This window comes from Schistocerca americana, chromosome X, assembly GCF_021461395.2.
Source record: "Schistocerca americana isolate TAMUIC-IGC-003095 chromosome X, iqSchAmer2.1, whole genome shotgun sequence".
In the NCBI taxonomy this organism is placed as follows: domain Eukaryota; kingdom Metazoa; phylum Arthropoda; class Insecta; order Orthoptera; family Acrididae; genus Schistocerca; species Schistocerca americana.
Genome location: NC_060130.1, coordinates 753,991,575 through 754,016,916, shown reverse-complemented (window position 1 = coordinate 754,016,916; position 25,342 = coordinate 753,991,575). Strand labels below are relative to the sequence as shown.

Genomic DNA, 25,342 nt, shown 5'->3' with positions numbered 1-25,342 from the left:
CATCTACATCGGTGTACATACTCTGCAAACCACTATACAGTGCATGGCAAAGAGTACCTTGTACCACCACTATTAATTTCCTTTCCAGTCCCACTTGGAAATAGAGCAAGGGAGAAACAACTGTCTAAAAGCCTCCATACCAGTCCTAATTTCTCTTATTTTATTTTCATGGTCGTTATGCAAAATGTATGGTGGCGGCATTAGAATCATTCTGCAGTTGGCCTCAAATGCTGGTTCTGTAAATTTCTGCAATAGTGAAAAAAAAGCATCATATGCCCTGCAGGGATTACCATTTGAGTTCACAAATCATCTCCATAACACTTTTGTAGTGATCAAACCTACAGGTAACAAATCTAACAGCACCCCTCTGAATTGTTTCAATGGTTTCTTTCTGATGGGGAGCCCAAACACTTGAACAGTACTCAAAAATGAGTCGTACTAGTATTCTATGTGCAGTCTCGTTTATGAATGAATGAGCTACACTTTCCCAAAATTCTCCCAATAAAACAAAGTCCAGCATTCACCATCCATACTACCAACCTGACATGGTTAATCCATTGTGTATTGCTTTGCAGTGTTATGCCTAGATATTTAATGATGTGACTGTGTGAAGCTGCATCTTACTAATTCTGTATTTGAATGTTAAACGATTGTTTTTCCTACTTATCTGCATTAACTTACATTTCTCTAAATTTAGAGCAAGCTGTTATTTATTATACCAACTAGAAATTTTGTCCAAGTCATCTTGTATACTTCTATAGTCACTCAATGACAACACCGTCCCATACACCACATACGCTATGTGAGCAAAACTATCCAAATGCCCCCAAAAACTTATGTTTTTCATGTGTTTACCAGCTACTGCCAGGTGCTCCATATTAGCGAGCTCAGTAGTCATTAGACAGAGCAGAATGGGGCACTCTGCGTAGCTCACCAACTTCCAACATGTCAGGTGATTGGGTGTCACTTGCGTCATACGTCTGTACATGAGATTTCCACACTCCTAAACATCCCTAGGTCCACTGTTTCCAATGTGATAATGAAATGGAAATGTGAAGGGACACGTACAGCGCAAAAGCTTACAGGCCAACCTCGTCTGTTGACTGACAGAGACTGCCGACATTTGAAGAGGGTCGTAATGTGTAATAGGCAGACGTCTATCCAGAACATCACACACGAATTCCAAACTGCATCAGGATCCACTGCAAGTACTATGACAGTTAGGCAGGAGGTGATAAAACTTTGATTTCATGGCTGAGCGGCTGCTCATAAGCCACACATCACACCGGTAAATGCCAAACTACACCTCGCTTGGTGTAAGTAGTGTAAACATTGGACACTTGAACTGTGGAAAAATATTTTGTGGAGTGACTAATCATGGTACAGAATGTGGCGATCCGATGGCAGGTGCCCCCAGCCAGCATGTGTAATGCCAACAGTAAAATTCGGAGACAGTGGTGTTGTGGTGTGGTCGTGTTTTTCATGGTGGGGGCTTGCACCCCCTGTTCATAATGCACGCCCTTTGGCGGAGTGGTTACGTGACAATAACATCCCTGTAATGGACTGGCCTGCACAGAGTCCTGACCTGAATCCTATAGATCACCTTTGAGATGTTTTGGAATGCAGACTTCGTGCCAGGCCTCACCGACCGACAACGATACCTCTTCTCAGTGCAGCACTCCGTGAAGAATGGGCTGCCATTCTCTAAGAAACCTTCCGGCTCATGATTGAATGTATGCCTGCGAGAGTGGATGCTGTCATCAAGGCTAAGGGTGAACTAACACCATATTGAATTCCAGCATTACCGATGGAGGGTGCCAGGAACTTGTAAGTCATTTTCAGCCAGGTGTCCGGATACCTTTGATCACATGGTGTACTCATGTGAGGCAGTGTAATAAACACCTGGCAGAGTTTGAAAGGGGTCTCATTTGACCAGTTGGCAGAATTGTGCAGTATCCAGGTTTGTGGGACATTCGGATGTGACAGTGGCTCAGCGTTGGACTGCAGGGTGATGTTAGGGCAGGCAGCCTCATCCTCAAGATTCTTTCCAACCACATCTGACCACCATATTGTGCACCAAGCTCATCGTAAGCCCTTCACTTCTGTGCCTGCCATCTGAAAACAGGTAGTGGACTCACTGTAATATTCTGTTTCATCCTGCACTAGTCATTGGAGACTATCAACAGCCAGACTAGGGAATTACTGACCCATGTGTGGGCTCCCGCCAACATGAAAACACAAACTGCTGCTTCTGGAGTGGTGCTGTAACCAGGAAGTGTGGACCACAGATGAATCATGTTACATTGTGTTCAGCAATGAACTGCAGTTCCGCACCACCCCAGATGACGATTGTCGACAAGTGTGGCATTGACCTGGGCAGAGGCCTCAGTCTTCCGATGTCTGGGAGAGAACAGCAGTGTTACTCCTGGCATCATCATGTTTGGAACAATTGGGTATGGCCTTAGGCCACGGCTGGCAGAGGCTGAGGAACAGTGGTATGACACGGGCAACCTCATGTGTTACCTCTCATGCGACAGTATCATGATGGCATTTTTCAACAGGACAGTGGTCATCCACAAATGGCTCATGTGTTTATGAACTGTCTGCAAGATGTTGAGGTACTCCCACGGTCAGCAAAGTCTCCAGATCTGTCGCTGATAGAACACGTATTAGCCCAGCTTGGATGTCAACTGCATCCCTGTGATAATATCGGGGATATCGAGGACCAGTTACAACAGTTCAGGCCCAGCTTGCCTAGTGAGAGGATACAGTGGCTTTGATATCCTACCCAGCTGAATTAGTGAGTGCATCCAGGCCAGAGGCAGTGCGACATCAAACTCATAAGTGGGTGCATACTGCCAAATTTTTCGTAAACTTGACACAAATTTGTAATTACTGAAATAACATCATCTACCCTCTCAACACATGAAGTTTCATTTCATTCCCTCCTCCCCTTGTGGGTGCTTAACTTTTTTTGGTCAAGCAGTGTATTACACAGTATGCTTGGGAAGCTACAAAGGACATTTATACAGGTTTTAGGTATTCTTATTTAAATAGCAGTTCCATAGCTCACGTGAAATGAGTTGCATTTCTGTAAGTTTCAAAGTTTTTGTGTTTGGAACAGTGAATAAATGTACAAGAATATAAATGCAATACAAATTACAGTATTGTACAATTCATGTGGCTAACAAGACAAATCTTGTCTGTCAGTAGGTGGCTGGAGGGTAAATAAATATTTAAGTCTCTAACCCTTTTAGTTTAAGAATGACACATTATTACATTAGGTGTGGTTGTTCAGTGGTGGTTGTAATGAAAATTAGACTCTGGGGAAGTTAAAACATACTTGTAGTGATTATGTGGCACCTTTCCAGTAGATCAGGTAAAAAGAGTAGGTGTCCATAAATTTGTGCTTCAAAATGATCATCAGTTTCATCAATAATGAGTTTCTACATTTCTGTTGCTACACTGTATAAAGAGTTGTTTAAATTGGTCCGATGAAATAGTAACTTTGGTAATGCTATTGTTCAGGTGTGTTGTATAGAAAAAAAAACAATTATTATTTATATTTTCAGGCTGGAGAGCAAGTTGAGGAGCTAGCAGAAGAGAATAAATCTCTGATATGGTATCTTGTAAAGCAAGTTCGTCCTGGTATGGATCTGTCAAAAGTTGTCCTGCCTACTTTTATTTTAGAGCCACGGTCATTTCTTGACAAGCTGTCTGATTCCTACTATCATGCTGATATTCTTTCACAGTAAGTAAATTACTATGCATCTGTAAGTGGTCCTTGTCATTCTGGAAAGAAAACAAACAACAGCATAATATGTTTATATTAAATGGAAGAGTTATTGTGTCCATACAAACTAGACTGTAAATTTTTACTGAATCAAAGAAACATTAATGTATTTCATTCTGGTAATGGAGAACACATTTGCTCACTCTTGAGGACAGAAACTGTAATATTAGGTACATCACTCAATTTTATTGGTGTTTAGTGATAGTTAATTTCTTAAATGTCACCCATGGTAGGAAACTGTGTTGACAAAAAGAGCTTCCTACAGCTGAAACAGGAAATGATAAATTTGTTGTATTGCTTGTTAATATTTACAGTGGAATTCATATTGCGATGGTGTGGTTTCGTTTTACCTACAGAAAACTCCACACACAGCTCTTGGGGGTGTATTTGTCTCGTCTTCTGCATTACTCGTGCCTTACCCATTGGAAAACGAGTAATGTTTCTCCACTGGAGAAGCTGTACTAGAACCATAACCACTATGCATATCTAAAGGTCTCATTAAAATTTTTCCAGTTTCACTGTTACTGTGATAATAAACGAGAGAGAATTTTTGATTGAAAAATTCAATATATTGCTACTTCTTTTATACAAAACACTGTCTAGTCCAGTTTTAACAATCACACCCTATCACAGTCACTTGTAACAGACAGCTTATGGTGTTCAGCCAATCCCGTTACCAGAAAGGTTACAAACAGGTTTTCTTTGTTTTCAGATTCTCGCTTTATATTATCCAAATCAGTCCCTTCGAACATGCAGTTCTTGGTCATGACTTGCGTAGCATGCAACACAGATTGTAGCTAATTCAAAAGTCACAGTTAACACAGGAAAACTGAAACTTTTTGTGTTCATGTTTCTCACTCATGCAATTACTTTGCAGCACTGCGCAGTCAAGTTTAACTCGTAATTCTGCAACATTACACCCACTTTTCAGAGCTCCTAATATACACATCCTACCATCGTGGCATATACAAGGGTTGGAACTTTAGTAGTGGTAACTATTTATTTACAGCTCGTACAAAATAGATAAGTGTTTCAAAGCTTTACTGACCTTCAAAGTAGTCACCAGCATTGCGTATGACCCATTGCCAGCGATGTGGAAGCCGTAGGATACTCATAGCAGTGCCAGTTGTGTTGAAAGTTCAAGCGGCGTGGTCTATTGCCCAACGAATTTGTAGCAGTTCTGAATCGAATGCCGTGAATTGTTTCCTTCAGTTTAGAAATCGAGTTGAACTCATGAGGGCTTAAGTCTGGGGAGTGCAGTAGGTGGTATAGCACTTAGCAGCCCCATCAGTCAAACAAATCGGTAACAACTTGCACTGTACGTGCTTGAGTATTATCCTGCAAAATGATTGTCAGGTCCTGCAGAAAGTGTCATCACTTCTGTCTCTATGCTTCATTTTTGGAACACAATCTATGACCAGCTTAGAGACAGAAGTGATGACACTTTCTGCAGGACCTGACCATCATTTTATAGGACAATGCTGAAGCATGTACAGTGCAAGCTGTTACTGATTTGTTTGACTGATGGGGCTACTAAGTGCTATACCACCTACTGCACTCGCCTGACTTAAGCCCTCATGAGTTTAACTCGATTTCTAAACTGAAGGAAATACTTCACAGCATTCGCTTCAGAACTGCTACAAATTCGTCGGGCAACAGACCGCGCTGCTTGAACTGTCAACACAACTGGCACTGCTAAGAGTATCCTACGACTTCCACATCGCTGGTAACAGGTTATACACAATGCTAGTGACTCCTTTGAAGGTCAGTAAAACTTTGAAACACGTATCCATTTTGTAGGAGCTGTAAATAAATAGTTGGCACTATTAAAGTTCCAACCCTCGTATATATACACTCTGGCGTGCTTCTCCAAAATTTAATCACTTCAATTTTTTCCTACACCTTTCCCTGTATGGTGCACCCATGTATAACTGCAAATCCATTCCTACCTTACAGTTGGCACTGTATTTTTGTCCCCCTACACTTTCAATTGTTTTTCTTATATTGTTATGGCACCTTATTTGTGTGATGTACGTAACACTCCACCTTCACTTAAAATACAGTCCAGGCTTCAGTTACAGGTAGATTTTTCCTTAAAAGTAGTTCCATCCAAGACTACTATTTTATACAATACCTTCCTGAGAGATAAATATTAACACACATTTTTTCTCTGAAATTATTCTGTCCTTTACATAATGAATTATGTGTTTAAATGTTTTAATTACTCTCCACAGTGAAAGTAAATTAAGAATAAATTTTCTTTAATTGATGCTCTCAAGTGGCGCAAATTGAAACTACTTGAAAAAATATGACTTCTGGGCGAGAAAATAATCAAGAACAATAGCAAAATAAGATTGTCACTGAAAGCATTTCCTACATTTACTTAATTGATACCAGCTTGTAAAATATTCAAAAAATCATAATTCTAGAACAAATAACTTTTTTACAAAACTTACAATGTAATTCATTTACCATCTCTCTGTTTCCTCTCCGAACTTCATATACCATTACATATATCATAGGCCAGTAACAATGCCACTCAAAAATTTTGTAATAAAATATTTGACCTAATTCTGAAAGAGATTACATCCAGAATCATGAAATTATTTCCAGAATTCTTCATATTACTTTCTTCCATTCTTACTCGCTCACGCTTGTCAAACCATGTCAGTAACAGGATATCTATTCCATATTCCCACTGAAATTTGTAAGTTGTCATACTACTCAGTTTATTTTAATAGTTGCATCTGTCCAAACTTAATCACTTTTTATCATAACAACTCACCTCACTGTAACAAGTCAACATATTCCAACATTAAACCCTTTTTTTAATTCACTACATTTGTTGTTTGTTACCTTCCAAACCACTTGATACTCTCTCTTTGCTCTAAATATGTATTGTATTCTCGATAGCTAACTTCAGCATGTCAATGCTCCCCAATACTTCTACATTTCTCTAGATAGGGAAGAAGATTAAAGATGATGGTTATAGTTCAGGATGGTAGAAAATGAAGATTGACAATATGAAACAAAAATTAAATAGTATTGCCAATAACTTCAGTGCCCGGTGAATGTCAGCCATCTGGCATTGCAAAGAGTGCAATGTCCTCAGAGGTCTTTATGCCCAGCTCCTATTCTTGATATACATCTCTCTTCAAGTCAGTAATATTCCTTAATCCTAATGGCTTTCCTGGTTTGCAGCATCCCAACCTCGAGGCAATTGGATATGGTTTCTGAATCACCATGAATGAATCCATGTACTAATTAGTAATCTTTTTCCTTCGTGATATTATTCTTTTTGATTTATCTCTTGTTTTGAATAAGACTGGGTCTACGATCTGAAAACTTGTTGCAGGCACCCTTCCATCATGCCATCTCTTTGTTTCTAATGCCTTTTTCTTAATATTTTCATTTGGTGTTTTCTCTTTTTGAGCTTGATTCACATCAACAGTAGCTGGAAATTCCACCGGATCAGACAACAGATTACTGGGCCTGATTACACACATTAACTCATGTGGAGCAAAACCTGTTGCCTCTTGCTTCAAATGGTTGAATACTTCCTCAAAAAATTGTGTCATGCAGTATGTTTCCTACAGCAATATGTACAACATAATCCATTAAGTTCTTACATAATTCGCTCATGCATATTACCTTGGGGAGAAAATGCTGAAATTATAATATATTCAATATTTTTGCTTTCTAAACGTTTTTTAAACTTTTTGGAGACAAACTATGGACTATTGTGTGATAGTATGGCTTTTGGTACACCTATTCTAACAAAGAAACCTTTCAGCAGTTTGTTCACCAGTACTTTTGCATTTGGCTTTTTAGTAGACTAAAATTTCACACATTTTGTAAATCCATCTGTCAGCACAGAAACGTATTCACATTCCCCTATAGATACAGACGATAGCCCAAAAAAATCGACAGCGTCCAAGTCAAGTCTTGTGGTTCTTCATGTTTCTTTGACCTTGTGTTATTTTACTGTTAGCTCTAACTGTATGGCGTCAGTCGCATGTTTCTACTCTTTATTTCACACAATACTACATGTTGTTAAATGTGACCATTTCACTAAGTTTTGCTATAAATTCCCTAGCTCCTTAGTGTTCATATTTTTTATGTGTATAGTCAAGAAATAAACCCACATGCTGGTTTGAAAAGCAAAGAGTCCATTACATTTGGGTTTTCTTTCTCCTTCTGAACAAAACGCCTTTGTGTATGTGATAATAATAAGCTCCTTTGGGATACACTGGATAGCCTAAATAATTTTTAACCAATTTAAGATTGTCATCCTGATTTTGCTCCCACTGTAATTCTTTGCAAATCCTTTCCAACTTACCTTCCTCACCTATTTGTATCATTGTAGCAAATTGTGCGCCCCCCCCCCCCCCCCCCTTACACAGCAGTTGGTTTTCATTTTTCATTTTGACCATCATACTCTATGCTCCATGATAAAGTGTCCACCTCCTACATTTTCAGACCCTTAATACTCTATTGTTGCAGATATAAAGCCCACTTTATTTTATTTATGTAATTGTATGGCGAGCCCCCCTCCCGTCATCTGGCAGATTGTTCGCCAGGTGCCAGTCTTTCAATTTGACGCAATTTCAGCGACCTGCAGTCGATGATGATGATGATGATGATGATGATGATGATAGCACACCACCCAGTCCCTGGACAGAGAAAATTCTCTGACTCAGCCGGGAATTGAACCCGGGCCCAGAGGATTGACAATCTGTCACGCTGACCATTCAGCTACTGGCGGCAGACAAGCCCACTTTATTAATCTTGAGTGTTAAAGTTTACATGTTTGTAAGAGTGTCAATACCCCATGATCACTGTAAACAATCACTTTGTGTTGCAATAAGCATTGCTGAAATTTCTGTAAGACAAAAATTATAGGTAATGCCTCCTGCTCTGAAATGCAATAATTTCTCTTGGACTGTTGTAAAAATCTACTAACAAAGGCTACAGTTTTGTGTATCTCTTTGTCCCCTTCTTTAGTCAATTGTTACAATTCTGCAATAGTCCCATACCCCTACGCATCTGCTGTTAAACAAAATGGCTTAGCAAAGTCACGTTGATGTAGTACTTTACTGTTACACAAAGCTTCTTTAAGTTCCTCAAATGCCTTTTGACATTCCACTGTCCATTTATGAGGTACATCTTTCTTAAATAGATTCCTTAAGCATGGAGCATTAAATAACTGTCCTGGTACAAATGTGCTGTAGAAATCAAATAAATCAAACATACCTTGTAGCTTCTTTCTATCAGTAGGAGCTATGTATTCTGTAATAGCTTCCATTTTCATTTTTCCAGGACCTGGAAGAACTCCTTTCCCACTAATGATATGTGATATGTGCTAAGAATTACCGAGCGAGGTGGTGCAGTGGTTAGCACACTGGACTCGCATTCAGGAGGACGACGGTTCAATCCCGTCTCCAACCATCCTGATTTAGGTTTTCCATGATTTCCCTAAATCGTTTCAGGCAAATGCAGGGATGGTTCCTTTGAAAGGGCATGGCCGATTTCCTTCCCAATCCTTCCCTAACCCGAGCTTGGGCTCCGTCTCTAATGACCTCGTTGTCGACGGGACGTTAAACACTAACCACCTACCTACCTGCTAAGAATTTCAGTTCCCTTTTTACAAATGGAGTTCATTTTAATTTCGTTCCCTATATCAATTGATTGCAATACTATCTCTAGAAACATGTAATGTTCTTCGCAAGTTAATGTGGATCAGAAAATTAGCAACATACACTGTTATTTGCCTTTGTAGTTCATCACCCAAGATCTGTAAAATAGCTCATACAGGAGCACAAACACTTATATTTAGTCCAAAAGGTACAACTTTGTACTGATAACATTAAACTCAAAAACTGTGTACTTCCTGGATTTCTTATCTAATTGTGGGTTCCAGTAGTCACATGTAGTGTCAGTTGATGTAAAGAACTTTGCTCCCTTAAATTGTTGTAACAATTCATCATTGCTTCCATGTCGATCACTTTCTGGTAAAAGCAGCATATTTACTGCCCTAGTGTCTAACGTAAACTTCACCGATACATCTTTTTTAATCACCACAGTTAAAGGATTATTATATACACTTACGGCTTTCTTGAAGATCCGCCACTTGAGCATATTTTGAATTAAGTCCCTAATAGCGTCCATATGATGTTAAGCAATTGGTGTAGGTTTTTTTGACAAACTATACATGTTCTGTAGCAGTCAGATAACATTCATAGTCTCTTACCAAACCCGGCTGATTTGAGAAACCATTTTCATGTTTAAACAAAACCTCTTTTTAACTCTTTCTTTTGTTTTCATCTAATTTCTTCCACATTTTTCTCTATTTTGTTTTGTACCAGTAGCAGTTTCTCTGGATCCACCCTCATTCATTTGACATACTCATTATATCCTTCCAATTCGTCTTTGTTCCTGCAATATCTTATAGAAATATTCTCTCCCCCCTCACTCGTCAATTTCTTTTTCCTAGAAAATGATACAGCAATTTTTCTTCCATGTATTTCTAAAATTACACGATCTTCCTTGAAATTCAAATTGCTCTATGCATTTATTAAAAAAATCTACCACAGTTAACATTTCATTGCTCAAGCTCAGGATTATACAACTAGGTACCATTTATGTTAGTAGGTGACATCACTTGATACTGAACAGGATCCCTTACCTTTTTTAGTGGCAATAATTATTTGAATACCAATCATAAGCATTATTGGTGTAATTGTTCATTACCCACTAACACATCTAACCACTTGTGGCTAACCGCACAAAGATCATTGCCACTATCAGTTAAACAGTGCACTTCTTCACCTTGTACCCTCAGATTAATTATTGGCTGCCCTGCCTCTTCCCCCACTATTACTGACTTCCTTTTTTACCAAGCGAGGTGGCGCAGTGGTTAGACACTGGACTCGCATTCGGGAGGACGACGGTTCAGTCCCGCGTCCGGCCATCCTGATTTAGGTTTTCCGTGATTTCCCTAAATCATTCCAGGCAAATGCCGGGATGGTTCCTCTGAACGGGCACGGCTGACTTCCTTCCCTAATCCGATGAGACAGATGACCACGCTGTCTGGTCTCCTTCCCCAAACAACCAACCAACCAACCAACTTCCTTTTCTTCCAAAAAATTGTGTAAAATTTCCTGTCTGTCAGAACCTTCCTCGTATGTAGAGATTACTCATTATTTGCAGGATTGCTCTCACTGTTCACCCCTTTGTCATTTGCCAATCTGTCCACTTGTGATATATTGAAACACTTGTCCCAATCCACCTCCTCTCTTTTCACAGTAATCAGTCTTTGAGTAACACCTCATACACGTCCTCTTCATCCTCCTCCACTTTTCCATTAATTTACTGACCCCCATTGTGGTCATATGCCTGCACATCTACTACATGTAAGTGTACTTCAGCTGCTTCCAATATTTCATTCACCCTTTCCTCACCTAGTTCCTACAAGCCTTCATTATCTGTGTCCTTGTATTCTTCCTAACAAGATTCCTCATCCATTTCAATCTGAACACTTTTCTGTTTATCAGATGCTTCATCATTTACACTTAAACCTTTGACCAATTCACCTGTGCTGCAGTGTTTCCTTCGTCCAAGCTTATTCAAAGATTCCTCCAAGCCACCATTAAACATGTATATTTTGACTTCATTAAACTCAGTTGTATCCCTCTTGTCAGTCAGTACTTTGAAATTCTGGTACTTGTTGTTGTTGTTCTAATACACAAAGGGCACTGCTAGCAGGTTCAAATTACCATTACCTATTCTGCAAGTTATTATCAGGAAAAAGAAAACTGGCGTTCTACGGATCGGAGCGTGGAATGTCAGATCCCTTAATCGGGCAGGTAGGTTAGAAAATTTAAAAAGGGAAATGGATAGGTTGAAGTTAGATATAGTGGAAATTAGTGAAGTTCGGTGGCAGGAGGAACAAGACTTTTGGTCAGGTGAATACAGGGTTATAAATACAAAATCAAATAGGGGTAATGCAGGAGTAGGTTTAATAATGAATTAAAAAAAATAGGAGTGCGGGTAAGCTACTACCAACAGCATAGTGAACTCATTATTGTGGTCAAGATAGACACGAAGCCCATGCCAACTACAGTAGTACAAGTTTATATGCCAACTAGCTCTGCAGATGATGAAGAAATTGATGAAATGTATGATGAGATAAAATAAATTATTCAGGTAGTGAAGGGAGATGAAAATTTAATAGTCATGGGTGACTGGAATTCGAGAGTAGGAAAAGGGAGAGAAGGAAACGTTATAGGTGAATATGGATTGGGGCTAAGAAATGAAAGAGGAAGCCGTCTGGTAGAATTTTGCACAGAGCATAACTTAATCATAGCTAACACTTGGTTCAAGAATCATGAAAGAAGGTTGTATATATGGAAGAATCCTGGAGATACTAGAAGGTTTCAGACAGATTATATAATGGTAAGACAGAGATTTAGGAACCAGGTTTTAAATTGTAAGACATTTCCAGGGGCAGATGTGGACTCTGACCACAATCTATTGGTTATGAACTGTAGATTAAAACTGAAGAAACTGCAAAAAGGTGGGAATTTAAGGAGATGGGACCTGGATAAACTGAAAGAACCAGAGGTTGTACAGAGTTTCAGGGAGAGCATAAGGGAACAATTGACAGGAATGGGGGAAAGAAATACAGTAGAAGAAGAATGGGTAGCTCTGAGGGATGTAGTAGTGAAGGCAGCAGAGGATCAAGTAGGTAAAAAGACGAGGGCTAGTAGAAATCCTTGGGCAACAGAAGAAATATTGAATTTAATTTATGAAAGGAGAAAAAATAAAAACGCAGTAAATGAAGCAGGCAAAAAGGAACACAAATGTCTCAAAAATGAGATCGACAGGAAGTGCAAAATGGCTAAGCAGGGATGGCTAGAGGACAAATGTAAGGATGTAGAGGCTTATCTCATTAGGGGTAAGATAGATACTGCCTACAGGAAAATTAGAGAGACCTTTGGAGAAAAGAGAGCCACTTGTATGAATATCAAGAGCGCAGATGGAAACCCAGATCTATGCAAAGAAGGGAAAGCAGAAAGGTGGAAGGAGTATATAGAGGGTCTATACAAGGGTGATGTACTTGAGGACAATATTATGGAAATGGAAGAGGATGTAGATGAAGATGAAATGGGAGATACAATACTGCATGAAGAGTTTGACTGAGCACTGAAAGACCTGAGTCGAAACAAGGCCCCGGGAGTAGACATCATTCCATTGGAACTACTGACGGCCTTGGGAGAGCCAGTCGTGACAAAACTCTACCATCTGGTGAGCAAGATGTATGAGACAGGCAAAATACCCTCAGGCTTCAAGAAGAATATAATAATTCCAATCCCAAAGAAAGCAGGTGTTGACAGATGTGAAAATTACCACACTATCAGTTTAATAAGTCACAGCTGCAAAATACTAACGTGAATTCTTTGCAGATGAATGGAAAAACTGGTAGAAGCCGACCTCAGGGAAGATCAGTTTGGATTCCGTAGAAATGTTGGAACACATGGGGCAATACTGACCCTACGACTTATCTTAGAAGAAAGATTAAGGAAAGGCAAACCTACATTTCTAGCATTTGTAGACTTAGAGAAAGCTTTTGGCGATGTTGACTGGAATACTCTCTTTCAAATTCTAAAGGTGGCAGTGGTAAAATACAGGGAGCGAAAGGCTATTTACAATTTGTACAGAAACTAGATGGCAGTTACAAAAGTCGAGGGGCATGAAAGGGAAGCAGCAGTTGGGAAGGGAGTGAGACAGGGTTGTAGCCTGTCCCCAATGTTATTCAATCTGTATATTGAGCAAGCAGTAAAGGAAACAAAAGAAAAATTTGGAGTAGGTATTAAAGTCCATGGAGAAAAAATAAAAACGTTGAGGTTCGCCGATGACATTGTAATTCTGTCAGAGACAGCAAAGGACTTGGAAGAGCAGTTGAACGGAATGGACGGTGTCTTGATTGTAAGATATAAGATGAACATCAACAAAAGCAAAACAAGGATAATGGAATGTAGTCGAATTAAGTCGGCTGATGCTGAGGGAATTAGATTAGGAAATGAAACACTTAAAGTAGTAAAGGAGTTTTATTATTTGGGGAGCAAAATAACTGATGATGGTCGAAGTAGAGAGGATATAAAATGTAGACTGGCAGTGGCAAGGAAAGCGTTTCTGAAGAGGAGAAATTTGCTAACATCGAGTATAGATTTAAGTGTCAGGAACTCGTTTCTGAAAGTATTTGTATGGAGTGTAGCCATGTATGGAAGTGAAACATGGACGATAAATAGTTTGAACAAGAAGAGAATAGAAGCTTTTGAAATGTGCTACAGAAGAATGCTGAAGATTAGATGGGTAGATCACATAACTAATGAGGAGGTATTGAATAGAATTGTGGTGAAGAGGAGTTTGTGGCACAACTTGACAAGAAGAAGGGACTTGTTGGTAGGACATGTTCTGAGGCATCAAGGGATCACAAATTTAGCATTGGAGGGCAGCGTGGAGGGTAAAAATCGTAGAGGGAGACCAAGAGATGAACACACTAAGCAGATTCAGAAGGATGTAGGTTGCAGTAAGTACTGGGAGATGAAGAAGCTTGCACAGGATAGAGTAGCATGGAGAGCTGCATCAAACCAGTCTCAGAACTGAAGACAACAATAACAACATTCTGCAAATGCTACCCACTTCACAAACAGACTCTAGTTGCCCATACTCAGTGATTCTGCCTCATTTCCTACTTATACCCTCACCTGTTGTCTATATCTCAAATCATTGTCATCACAAATTGGAGAACACAATATATGCACATGTCATTGCTCTCTGTTAATTGATCTGTTTGTCATAACATGGCACCACCTCTCTGCTCCTCTCCTATTATCATTACTGGAACATGCTCATTCTGTTTACATTTACATTTTGATGGTTTTCCACATTTCCCTGGGGCTTATAATTTTAGTGTGCTAGCTCCTCTTCCTGCGTTAACTTTTCTAGCCTTTCCAAGTCATTTATATAGTTGCAAATGTCATCTGGGAGCAACAGTTATTTTGTTATGCTAATTGATGGGCACCTGCCCATGTAAACCCATGATTGTCTGTTCTGGCCTTTAACTTAATGGTTAAATATGATAAATTAGTAAAGGCAAATCTTTTTACTCTTTCCTTTTAAACTTTTCACCTGCCCAGAAACTGTTCTGTAATTCCATCTGTTTCTGTTTACCCCAATATTCTTCGAAAAATGTTTCCTTAAAATTGTTGTAACATATATCCTGCCTCCCAGTAACTGTCACACCCCATGTTCTAACATCGCCTAAGAATTTTGATATAACAAGAGCAATCTTTTGTCAATCAGTCCACAAACTAGTCAAAAATTTTCAAAATTATTTCAAAATTCTTTTGGGTGCACATTTCCTGATGAATCAAAACATAAAAATTGGCTATTTGTAATACAAGCAATTTCACATAATTCCATCACCATCTTACAACCCTCACTTGGAGTAGCAATTCTGATGTTATGCTCTACTTTAGACAGTCTGTTGTTGTGTTCATGAAATTTAGTTTGTACATTCCAACCTGGTTATCTATCTTATCTACATTAGTTTCTATCACTTTGACATGACCAGCTACAGCATTCACAGATCTCAAACAGTTTGCACTCTCAGCATGATTTTTACTGTCCAAAGCTTTATGATAATTTTCACAAACAAGTTCTACAGTGGCAACTTCCTGCTCAGTTTGATGTACATCCTCTTTAACCTACTGCATTCTTTGTTTGCTTCCAATAGTGATCTTTTCAACACTCTCAGTTAATTGACTTTTAAACATTTTTGGAGGACTGCCTACATTTATTCTCAACTCAAGAAATTCGTTTGTCAACCTTAGCATTAAAATAGCAGATCTTGCTTCCACATTTTCTCAATCAGCTGTCTGGCATTCCAATTTTACATTAATTTCAGATATAAACTTCTTAAACTCATCAGCCAAACTGTTAATACTGCTAGACTGTTGGTCAGTCTTCTTATCAAGATTATCAGTCTGTTGTTTAAACTCACTAGACTGTTGTTGCGCCATATTTTTATCAGTGAAATTTTTATTCACAGTTGTTCACAACTACAAAATTGTTTTCCATAGTGCCCACCATTGCAACCAACATCTCCTGCACACTTTCCAATTCAGTTTCTTCAGATATTGCTTCATGTTCTCTCTCCTCCTCACAGGCATCAAGCCAAGTTTGGTCTCTTCTTGTACAAATTCCTGTTCATTTACATTACCCTGACTAACATAAGCAGAATCAGAATAATTAAAATCATGCAACTGACCATTGTCAAGAGTATTATCACTAAAATTGTCAAAACGATGACTGTCAAAGTTCAAACTATTTCCCTTAGTTACATTTGTCAAGAATTTTGTTCCAGTTCCACATCCACAAATGGAGAGCGCTGAGGCACATCATAAGCTGAAACATCATTATTTACTGACTCACCTATTTGTCTTTGCTCGTGAGTGCTTGCTCCACTAGCATTCACTTTAATCTGAACTTCATCTCCTTCTCTATCAATTACAGAACTGTCACTCTTTTCCATCATTGCAAGTCTTTTAATGCAAGCACACAATAACAAAGATACACATAACTCATCTCCATTTGTCTGCTGTGGCCTGATCTCCAACTTCATCTATGTAAGTTTGAGGGTCACCAACCATTCTGTAAGTTGTTAGTGCTGCTCTGCTCCACTGGGTGCTAACTGCAACACTTGCCACTGCCTTGTACAATTATACACTGTGCCTTCCATCATGTGGATGTTTGCCATCCACTTCTCATCTTAAATATCGAGTTCTCATGGTATCAATCTCCAGTTTCACTTTCCCTTGTACTGCATTGTACTGACACTAACTCACTGCCCTATACTGTCCTCTTTCAGAATTATTCTTGATCATGGTTTAACTTTATACAAACAATGTGCGGCGGCACAATTTTGTTTTGCATACAGAAAACTGTCCAATTACCTTCATAAGGTATCTTCTTCAGCACTTAAGACTTGCTGTTAGAAAACAAATAATGTTTTTACTACTGGAGAAGCTGTAGTAGAACCAGTATCACTACACATACATAATAGTGAAAGTAAATTTTTTCCAGTTTTAGGATTACTGTGATGCTAAATGAGAGACTGGTAAGTGCGCAACAGGATGTGCTACCTATTATGTTCCAAAATGCCATGTGTAAGAACCTCAGGTTCCATTGGTGATAGAAAGGTAGGGCCAAATGTTTTGGATAGCCCTTATGTTAGGGGCCACTTTCATTTTGGAAACATCCCCCAGGCTGTGGCTAAGCCATGTCTCCACAATATCCTTTCTTCCAGCTGTGCTAGTTCTGCAAGGTTCGCAGGAGAGCTTCTGTGAAGTTTGGAAGGTAGGAGAGGAGGTAGTGGCAGAGTTAAAGCTGTGAGGATGGGTTGTGAGTCGTGTTTGGGTAACTCAGTTGGTAGAGCACTTGCCCCCGAAAGGCAACGTTTCCAAGTTCAAGTCTCGGTCTGGCACACAGTTTTAATCAACCAGGAAGTTTCATATCAGCACACACTCTGCTGCAGAATGAAAATTTCATTCTACTCCTCCTCTCTTTACCTAACTGAGTTATCTGAATATGTTACTTGTTTTCCCAGTACCATAAACTGGTGAATTGCACTTTCAAAAATTTCCCTGGTGCATATTACTCATTCATGCTGTCTGGATACAGTTCTTATACTAATATATATTCTCCATTAACAGACACAACAATAATCATTTATCATATTCCTTTGCATCCACACCTTCATTCACATTAATAACAGAGTGGCAATTCATCCGGAAAACCTAGAATTCTCAGGGAATTGCATTTTACCTGGAAAAATCAGAGAAATCTTACGGAATTCCGTGTTTTTAATCTAGCATTAGAATTTAATTTTATTGAGCTTTATAAACTACAAATTTCAAAATACTTCATATTTTAAAGTGTGGTAATTGTAGACTATTATTCCATATAAATTACTGATGCTGAACCATTCTCTCCACTGTTCATTTATCAGGAGATACCTGGAATTCTAAGCTGTGTTTTTCTTTTTATGTCTGAGTAGCCACCCTGAATAATCGCACATGTTAAATCAGCAATAAATAATAGAAGACAGAATATTCACAGAAGAGCAAATTTTGTTTACAAAATACTTTGCTTGGAGTGTTTAGGATTTCATTATCTGTATGATAGTGACATTGTTCCACCACAGGCATTACTACTTACTGCTAGCTGGAGTGCAAGAGCACATTAGTTATACTTGCACATGAGTGGCTAGTTGCTGTCGTTAACTGCTATAGGCACACTGTAAAGGTGCTGTGTCACAATGTGTGTGGGAAGATTTTTCTCAAGTTCATCTTGATTAAACAGAAATTGATTTCCAGGCAAATCATGCGGTAAAGAGGTGCTGATTGTACTGGGGAATTTTAAGTTTTTTAAAGAGAGACATCTGAAATAAATGTTTGATGAAAATATTATTGTAAAGTGGATTGGTAGTTCAGTTGTCCTTTAGTTGCAGAGTAGTAGTTACAGATTAGTGTTGAAGTCTCAGTAGGTACATCTCCATATTGGTAACAAATGACACTGTTACAAGATCTTTTCATATTAGAGGGAAAGGGTTACCTAACATTCACAGTGTGTTCTGATAAGGAATTCTTATCTTTATATCTTGAGTGTCTTGTAATGTAGAATCATGTGTGGTAAGATAAATGTTAATTCTGGTGTGATAGCTCAGCCATCTACCAGGAAATGTTTACATTTACAAAACAAAAGTATGGAAAGGATAGATTTCACCTCACCATATAAGGTAGCTGTCGAGTCACAGGAAAAAAAAAAAAAAAAAAAAAAAAAAAAACAACTTTAAATGTGATTCCTAATACTGCATTGAGTGGCCTTATCCTGTCTGCACCATGTCTCTACATGCTCCCATAGCCTGCACTAGCAACTTCCCCACCCTTGTCATGCTATCCTTTCTCCTCCCTGCGTGACACCGCTTGCTTATCCTTGCCTAGGTTGCTGTTCACATGAGATGCAGTCACAGTCTGTTGTCAACACCTGGATACAGCAGACATATGAGATTTGAATGTGTACGATTTCCTGCTTCTGAAAAAGGACTTTGTACAAAATCTGAAATATTTCTAACATTCTGTTTCATTGTGCCTATCTGTGACTCACTGCCTCCTGTATGAAGTGATGCAATCTGCCGTTTCCATATTGTTCTTATTTCATGCTGGACTTTCCATTGTTATATTTACAAAATATTGGGCACATAAAAATAGACAAAAGAGTACATAATCCTGTTACATACATAATTACATTGTAACAGTTCTTATAGATATCAAAGGAATTGCAAATAGTCCTTAAAGTAGCCAAGCTCATTTTCTACTGCCTGTCCACAGTTCTACATTTTGCTTTTAACCTGCTGTGCAACAGGTGCTAACTCTGGCAAAGCTTCACAATATTGGAGCCACTATTCTTGCATATGTTCATTGCTAAAATGAAATATGTTAGCATCTATTTTATATTTGACATGACCACCTGCTTATCCAATTTTTTTTTTCTCCAAATATCTTTTGATGTTTCTCTTTGTTGCTTTTTGTACTTAGGTGACCATTTTTGCAAAAACTGCTCATGTTCCCTCATTTTGTTTTCTGTACGCTCAGAGAGGTTATCAAGTGCTTATAGATGCAAAAGAGCAGCTTACTATTAAGTAGATGGTGTTTAAGGACCCAGTCTTGAATCAGTATTGTCATGTCAAAACTACTGTCAAGTCCAGATCTAAGGGCAGGGTCATCAGTGAAGTACAACACTTAGATTGAAAGCACATTTATTATGTACAGGCAGAACAGAAATGAACTCTTGGAGGGAGTGTGCAGCTATACAAACATTTAATATTCCAGAATGCTGGTATTTATACAGACATCGAATATTCCAGAATATACAAACAAAAGATATTTCAAGAAATCCAGAAATTATAAATACTAACTAACAAATAATTCCTGGTGGTCAGGTTAGAACTGGTGACATTGAACACATTAAACAGCAATGCTAACCACTACACCACATTCTGTATGCTGTAGGCTGTGGAATTGCTCCCTCTCCTGAAGAAACAGTGACCCACTGTTGCAGAAGTTCTCACTGGAGCCAACTACAGCATACTGGATCTAGGTATGCCAGTGGGCCTTTGTATGGTGGTTTTGGCAGATACTCTCATTCTGCTCACATTGTTACATCCTTTCACCATGATGAGCATCAAAGGTATCCCCTCCCGACAGAGCTTCGCGATCATAGAGTGGGTCTTCAGTTTCCTCGAACACCCCCCCCCCCCCCCCCCCCCCGCCATCTTCAATCTGAGTCTCCTGGACTGTAATAGGGCTCCATACAGAGGACCTGGGTGATGTCTCGGAGCTTCTTTCTTCTTGGCGAAGGGTCATGATCGAAGATTTCGTATTTGATGTCCAACAAAGGATATGATACAGTCCTAAGTAGTGCTTTAGTAACTTTTGTCATAGTCCTACTTTCTCCACAGGTATAAAAATTCAGTCCCGTGGGCTGTATCTTAGTGGCTAGTGCATGAGATTGTAGTGCTCTCAGTTGTTGTTGTGGTCATGCTTTAGTAACTTTTCTCATAGTCCTACTTTCTCCACGGGTATAAAAATTCAAACAAAGTCCCATGGGCTGTATCTCAGTGGTTAGTGCATGAGATTGTAGTGCTCTCAGTTGTTGTCATGGTCCTCCTCCTCCCATGCATCCAGGGTCCATATGCAAATCAGCTGTCTTGCTTCTTTTGTCGTGGTGATGAGGTGTTTCACATAGTCATGGTGAGTATAGTTTAGCTGGGATGGGAACAGTGTATATATTGTTGTTTCGGCCTCACAACTGAGGAGCAGGACGACGGTGTGAAGCCTGCAGTGTCTTGCTTCACTGTATTGTATCTCTCTGTTCAACATTATCTACATTTACACGATTACCCTGCGATTCACAACTAAGTGCCTGACAAAGGGTTCATCAGACTATTTTCACACTATTTCTCTTCTGTTTCATTCCTGAACAGTGCGCAAGAAAAACAAACACTTAAGTCTTTCTGTGCAAGCTCTGACTTATTTTTATTATGATGGTCATTCCTTCATATATAGGTGGCTGTCAACAAAATATTTTTGCATTAGCTGGAGAAAGCTGGTGATTGAAGTTTTGTGAAAAGATCTTGCTGCAACAAAAACCACCTTTGTTTTAATGACTGCCACCCCATCTCACTTACATATCCATTGCACTCTCTCCCTTATTTCATGACAATATAAAATGAGCTGCCCTTCTTTGAACATTTTTGATGTCTCTCCTTGATTCTGTCTGGCAAGTATCCCACACAGCAATACTCAAGCAGAGGGCAGAGAAGTGTAGTGTAGGCAATCTTTTTAGTGGATTTGTTGCAACATCCAAGTGTAATTTTTGGTTCACCTTCCCCACAACATATCTATGTGATCATTCCAGTTTAAGTTGTTTGTAATTGTTATCCCTAGGCATTTATTTGAATTGACAGCCTTTAGGTGTGTGTTATTTATTTCGTAACCAAAATTTAATGACTACCTTTACGTACTCATGTAAATGACATCACACATTTCTCTAATTACAGTCAATTTCCACTTTTTGCACCATATAGATATCATGTCTAAATAATTTTGCAATTAGTGTTGATCTTCTGTTGATTTTACTAGACAGTAAATGGCAGCAGCATCTGCAATCAATCTAAGATGGCAGCAGAGATGGTCTCTGAAATCATTTTTATAGATTAGGAACAGCAGAGGGCATATAACACTTCCTTGGTGAACACCACATATCACTTCTGTTTTACTAGATGACTTTCTGTCAGTTATTAAGAACAGTGACCTATCTGACAGGAAATCATGAATCCAATCAGCTAAGATGATACTCCATAGGCACGCAATTTGATTATAACCAGCTTGTGAGGATGTCAAAAGCCACCTGGAAATCTAGAAAAATGGAATCAATTTTAGATCCCTTGTTGACAGTGCTCATTACTTCATGAGAATAAAGAGCTAGATGTGTCGCACAAGAATTATGTCTTCTGAATCTGTGTTGACTACATGTCAATATATCATTTTCTTGGAGGCAATTCATAATGTTCAAACATAGTGTATGTTCAAAAATCATACTGCAAACTGATGTCAGTGGTATGGGTCTGTAATTTAGCAGTTTACTCCTATTTAGTTTCTTGATTTTTGGTGTGACACGTCCAACATTCCAGTCCTCAGGTTCAGATCTTTAATTTTATGAGCATTTTTATCTATGAGTGCTAAGTATGGAACTATTATATCTGAATACTCTAAAAGGAATTTGGTTGGTATACAGTCTGGACTAGACGTCTTGCCTTTATTAAGTGATTTAAGCTACTTCTTTACTCAGAGGATATTGATGTCTAAGCTACTCGTCTTGGCAGTTGTTCTTGATTTGAATCCTGGAATGTTTACTGTGTCTTTGGTGAAGGAATTTTGGAAAACTGTGTTTTGCAACTCTGCTTTACAGCAGTCTCATCTGTAACATTAGCATTGATATTGTGTAGTAATGGATTGACTATGTCTTTGCCACTGGTGTACTTTACTTATGACCAGAACCTTTTTGGACTTTTCTTCCAGATTTCGAGACAGATTTTATGCTCAAATCTGTGCTCAGTATCAAGCTTCTGTAAAACTCCAGCAATCTTTGGGATTTTGCTATCTTTTAAATTTGGCATGCTTTTTCATTTCCTCTGCAACAGTGTTCTGACTTGTTTTGTGTACCATGGGGCATCAGTTGGGTCTCTTAACAATTTAACAGTGGTTAGCACACCAGACTTGCATTCAGGAGGACGACAGTTGAAACTCTCATCCTGCCATCCAGATTTAGGTTTTCTGTGATATCCCTAAATCACTTCAAGCAAATGTTAGGATGGTTCCTTTGAAAGGAAACGGCCAATTTCATTCCCCATCCTTCACACAATCTGAGCTTGTGCTCTGTCACTAATGATTTCGATATTGATGGGACGTTAAACCCAATCTTCCTTCCTTTGAGGGTAGAGTGAAGTATATAACTGTTTGAGTTGACTACCTAATTGAGGTGATTCTCACGTTTCCTTTGAACCTTTCAACAAATGTATCATCCGAGTCAGGGGGCTGCAAAAGGAACTAATTATTAATTTATTCCAGATCTCAAGCATAAACAACTTCTACCCATACAAACTCACATAACATATCTACTTAAATTTTGCTGCAAGATAAAATACTACTAACAGTAACAAATTGGCCATCACCAACTGTATTTAACCTACCCTTTCTCCGAACTGTTAGGTCTTCATAAGGATTCCGACAGAACGTACATCCAGTGTTAGCCAGCTTTCATTGCATATTATCATTTGAGCTTCAGAGCTTTCTATTAATGCATGGAGATTGGATTTTTTCCCAGCAGTGTTCATCAAGAACATATCTGCCAGTGTCTTATTAAGGCATTATGTGAGGCCATTCGACTGAGGATGGTAGGGAGTAGTTGTGCTGTGAGTGATGTCGCAACATGAAATTACCTTTGATACTAATCTTGACTGTAAAAATCTTTGATGATCAGAGATCTTTACAAAGGGTGCTTCAGCATTCAGCACAGTTTAGTGGAAGCATAGTGGGCAAGGTAATCATTCCAGACCATGTCCATCGGTTAGAGTTTGTTGACTGTGGGAACCTCCCCAAGAGGTCAAATAGTGCTGTTGCAGATGGGATTGATAAATAATGCTGTATTGACCAGGTTGAACTCAATAACGTCATGTTTTCCTTGATGACGTGCCTTCTTATGTAAATTTTGCTTGTGTAGGGTTCACTTATTTTTGGCACTGTAGTAAGGAGACTTGCAAAATAGAGGTGTGGAATGATCTGAAATTCCCACATCCAGGCATAATTTGTTTGTTGTCAAATTTATAATTTGTAACACAGTTGTGCATAAAGGTTGCTGTGTGCTGCGTTTTCCTAGAGTAGTACTCTAAATTATGTGTATTTTTTAAATTAAACTAATAAATTTTGCTGTTTCACAGGATTTATTTTATTTTGTTATTTCACACGTCTAGTTCCGTAGAACCAAATTGAGGAACAAAACTCCATGGTCATAGACTGTTTCAGTACTTGAAATGACAACAGAAAAGTAATAACTGATAAAATAAAATAGTTTATCGATCCTGAAAAAAGTCAAGCTATAAGTTTATGTAAATGCAATCAATAGTATAACACAGGAATTATCTTAATTTTTCACGAAACTCCTTGACAGAATAGGAATGACACATAAGGAAACTCTTCAGTTCAGAGATTAAAGTGCATGGATTAGTGGTAAGATTTTGGAATTCTTGTAGTAGCTTATTGAAAATGGATGCAGCAGAATACTACACACCTTTCTGCACAAGAGTCAAAAAAGTGCAATCCAAATGCAGATTAGATTTCTGCTTAGTATTAACCGAATGAAAGCTGCTAATTCTTGGAAATAAACTGATATTATTATCAAAAAATGACAGTAAAGGCTGATGATACTAGACTGTTGCATGTAGGGTGATGAGTTCAAAACTCACCTGAACTGTAAAATTTTAATTTGCATATTCAGTTAGAGTACATCCTAGAAGTATCCATAAATGTCAAGAATCATTGTACTGGAACATTCTGTAACTGTATATATACCATATGTGTTCTGGCTGGAGGCAGTTAGCTTTAAAACGGTGAAAATGTCAAGACCCAGGCGAAGTTACGTTCCTACAATGCTGCATGAGAAACCTGTTTGGGCACCAAGGAAGACTGACATACGGAGGACCCAGGATAACCAACCAGTATGTTTCCACTGTGGATGACCAGTAAATAGGGTGTGCTGTTGTCAAGAAAGCTGCGGATATTTGATGATGCCAACGCCAGAAGACAGCAGACCGATCTTAGCTGATGTCAACTCTGGGACGACGAAGATGAACAAGAAGGTGTGGGTGCAGGACGATGTAGGTCACCATTGCCGCAAGCTAGCTGCTGGAGAGGATGTTCCCCAACATGCAGATCAAGGTCTCCATCGCCGTTTAGAAGCTACAACCGATCACCTAGCTGCCGCAACCTGGAAAACTAAAGGGTGCGACTTTCCTTGGAGGTGAGGCTGCCAAAGAGAAAAATTCTCCACAGCTGATCACTTCAAAAATGATAGGAAACTACGTTGATATCCTCATGGATGGCTGACCAATCCAAGCTCTTGTGGACTCTGGAGCATCGTATTCAGTCATTTCGGAGAAGTACCGTTGCCAGTTGCAGAAAACCATATTCGTCGACAACAAAACATCTCTGCTGAAGGTGACTAATGGGAAATGTGTAAAACCTACAGGAAGGTGTGCCATTCGTCTGGGTATAAGTGGCTATATGCAGCCCTTAGAATTCATCATCTTACTAGAGTGTAGTCATGACATCATTCTCGGATGGGACTTTTTGAAAGCTTCTCAGG

General features: G+C 38.9%; 1 protein-coding gene across 1 annotated transcript in view; it reads left to right on the top strand.

Moving 5' to 3' along the window:
• LOC124556513 (oxysterol-binding protein-related protein 8) overlaps positions 1-25,342 on the top strand; it is a 218,285-nt gene that overhangs the window by 105,756 nt on the left and 87,187 nt on the right. The window contains exon 10 of the mRNA XM_047130467.1: positions 3,573-3,751. Within this exon, the coding sequence (XP_046986423.1) occupies positions 3,573-3,751 (179 nt within the window). The remainder of the gene's footprint in view (positions 1-3,572; positions 3,752-25,342) is intronic.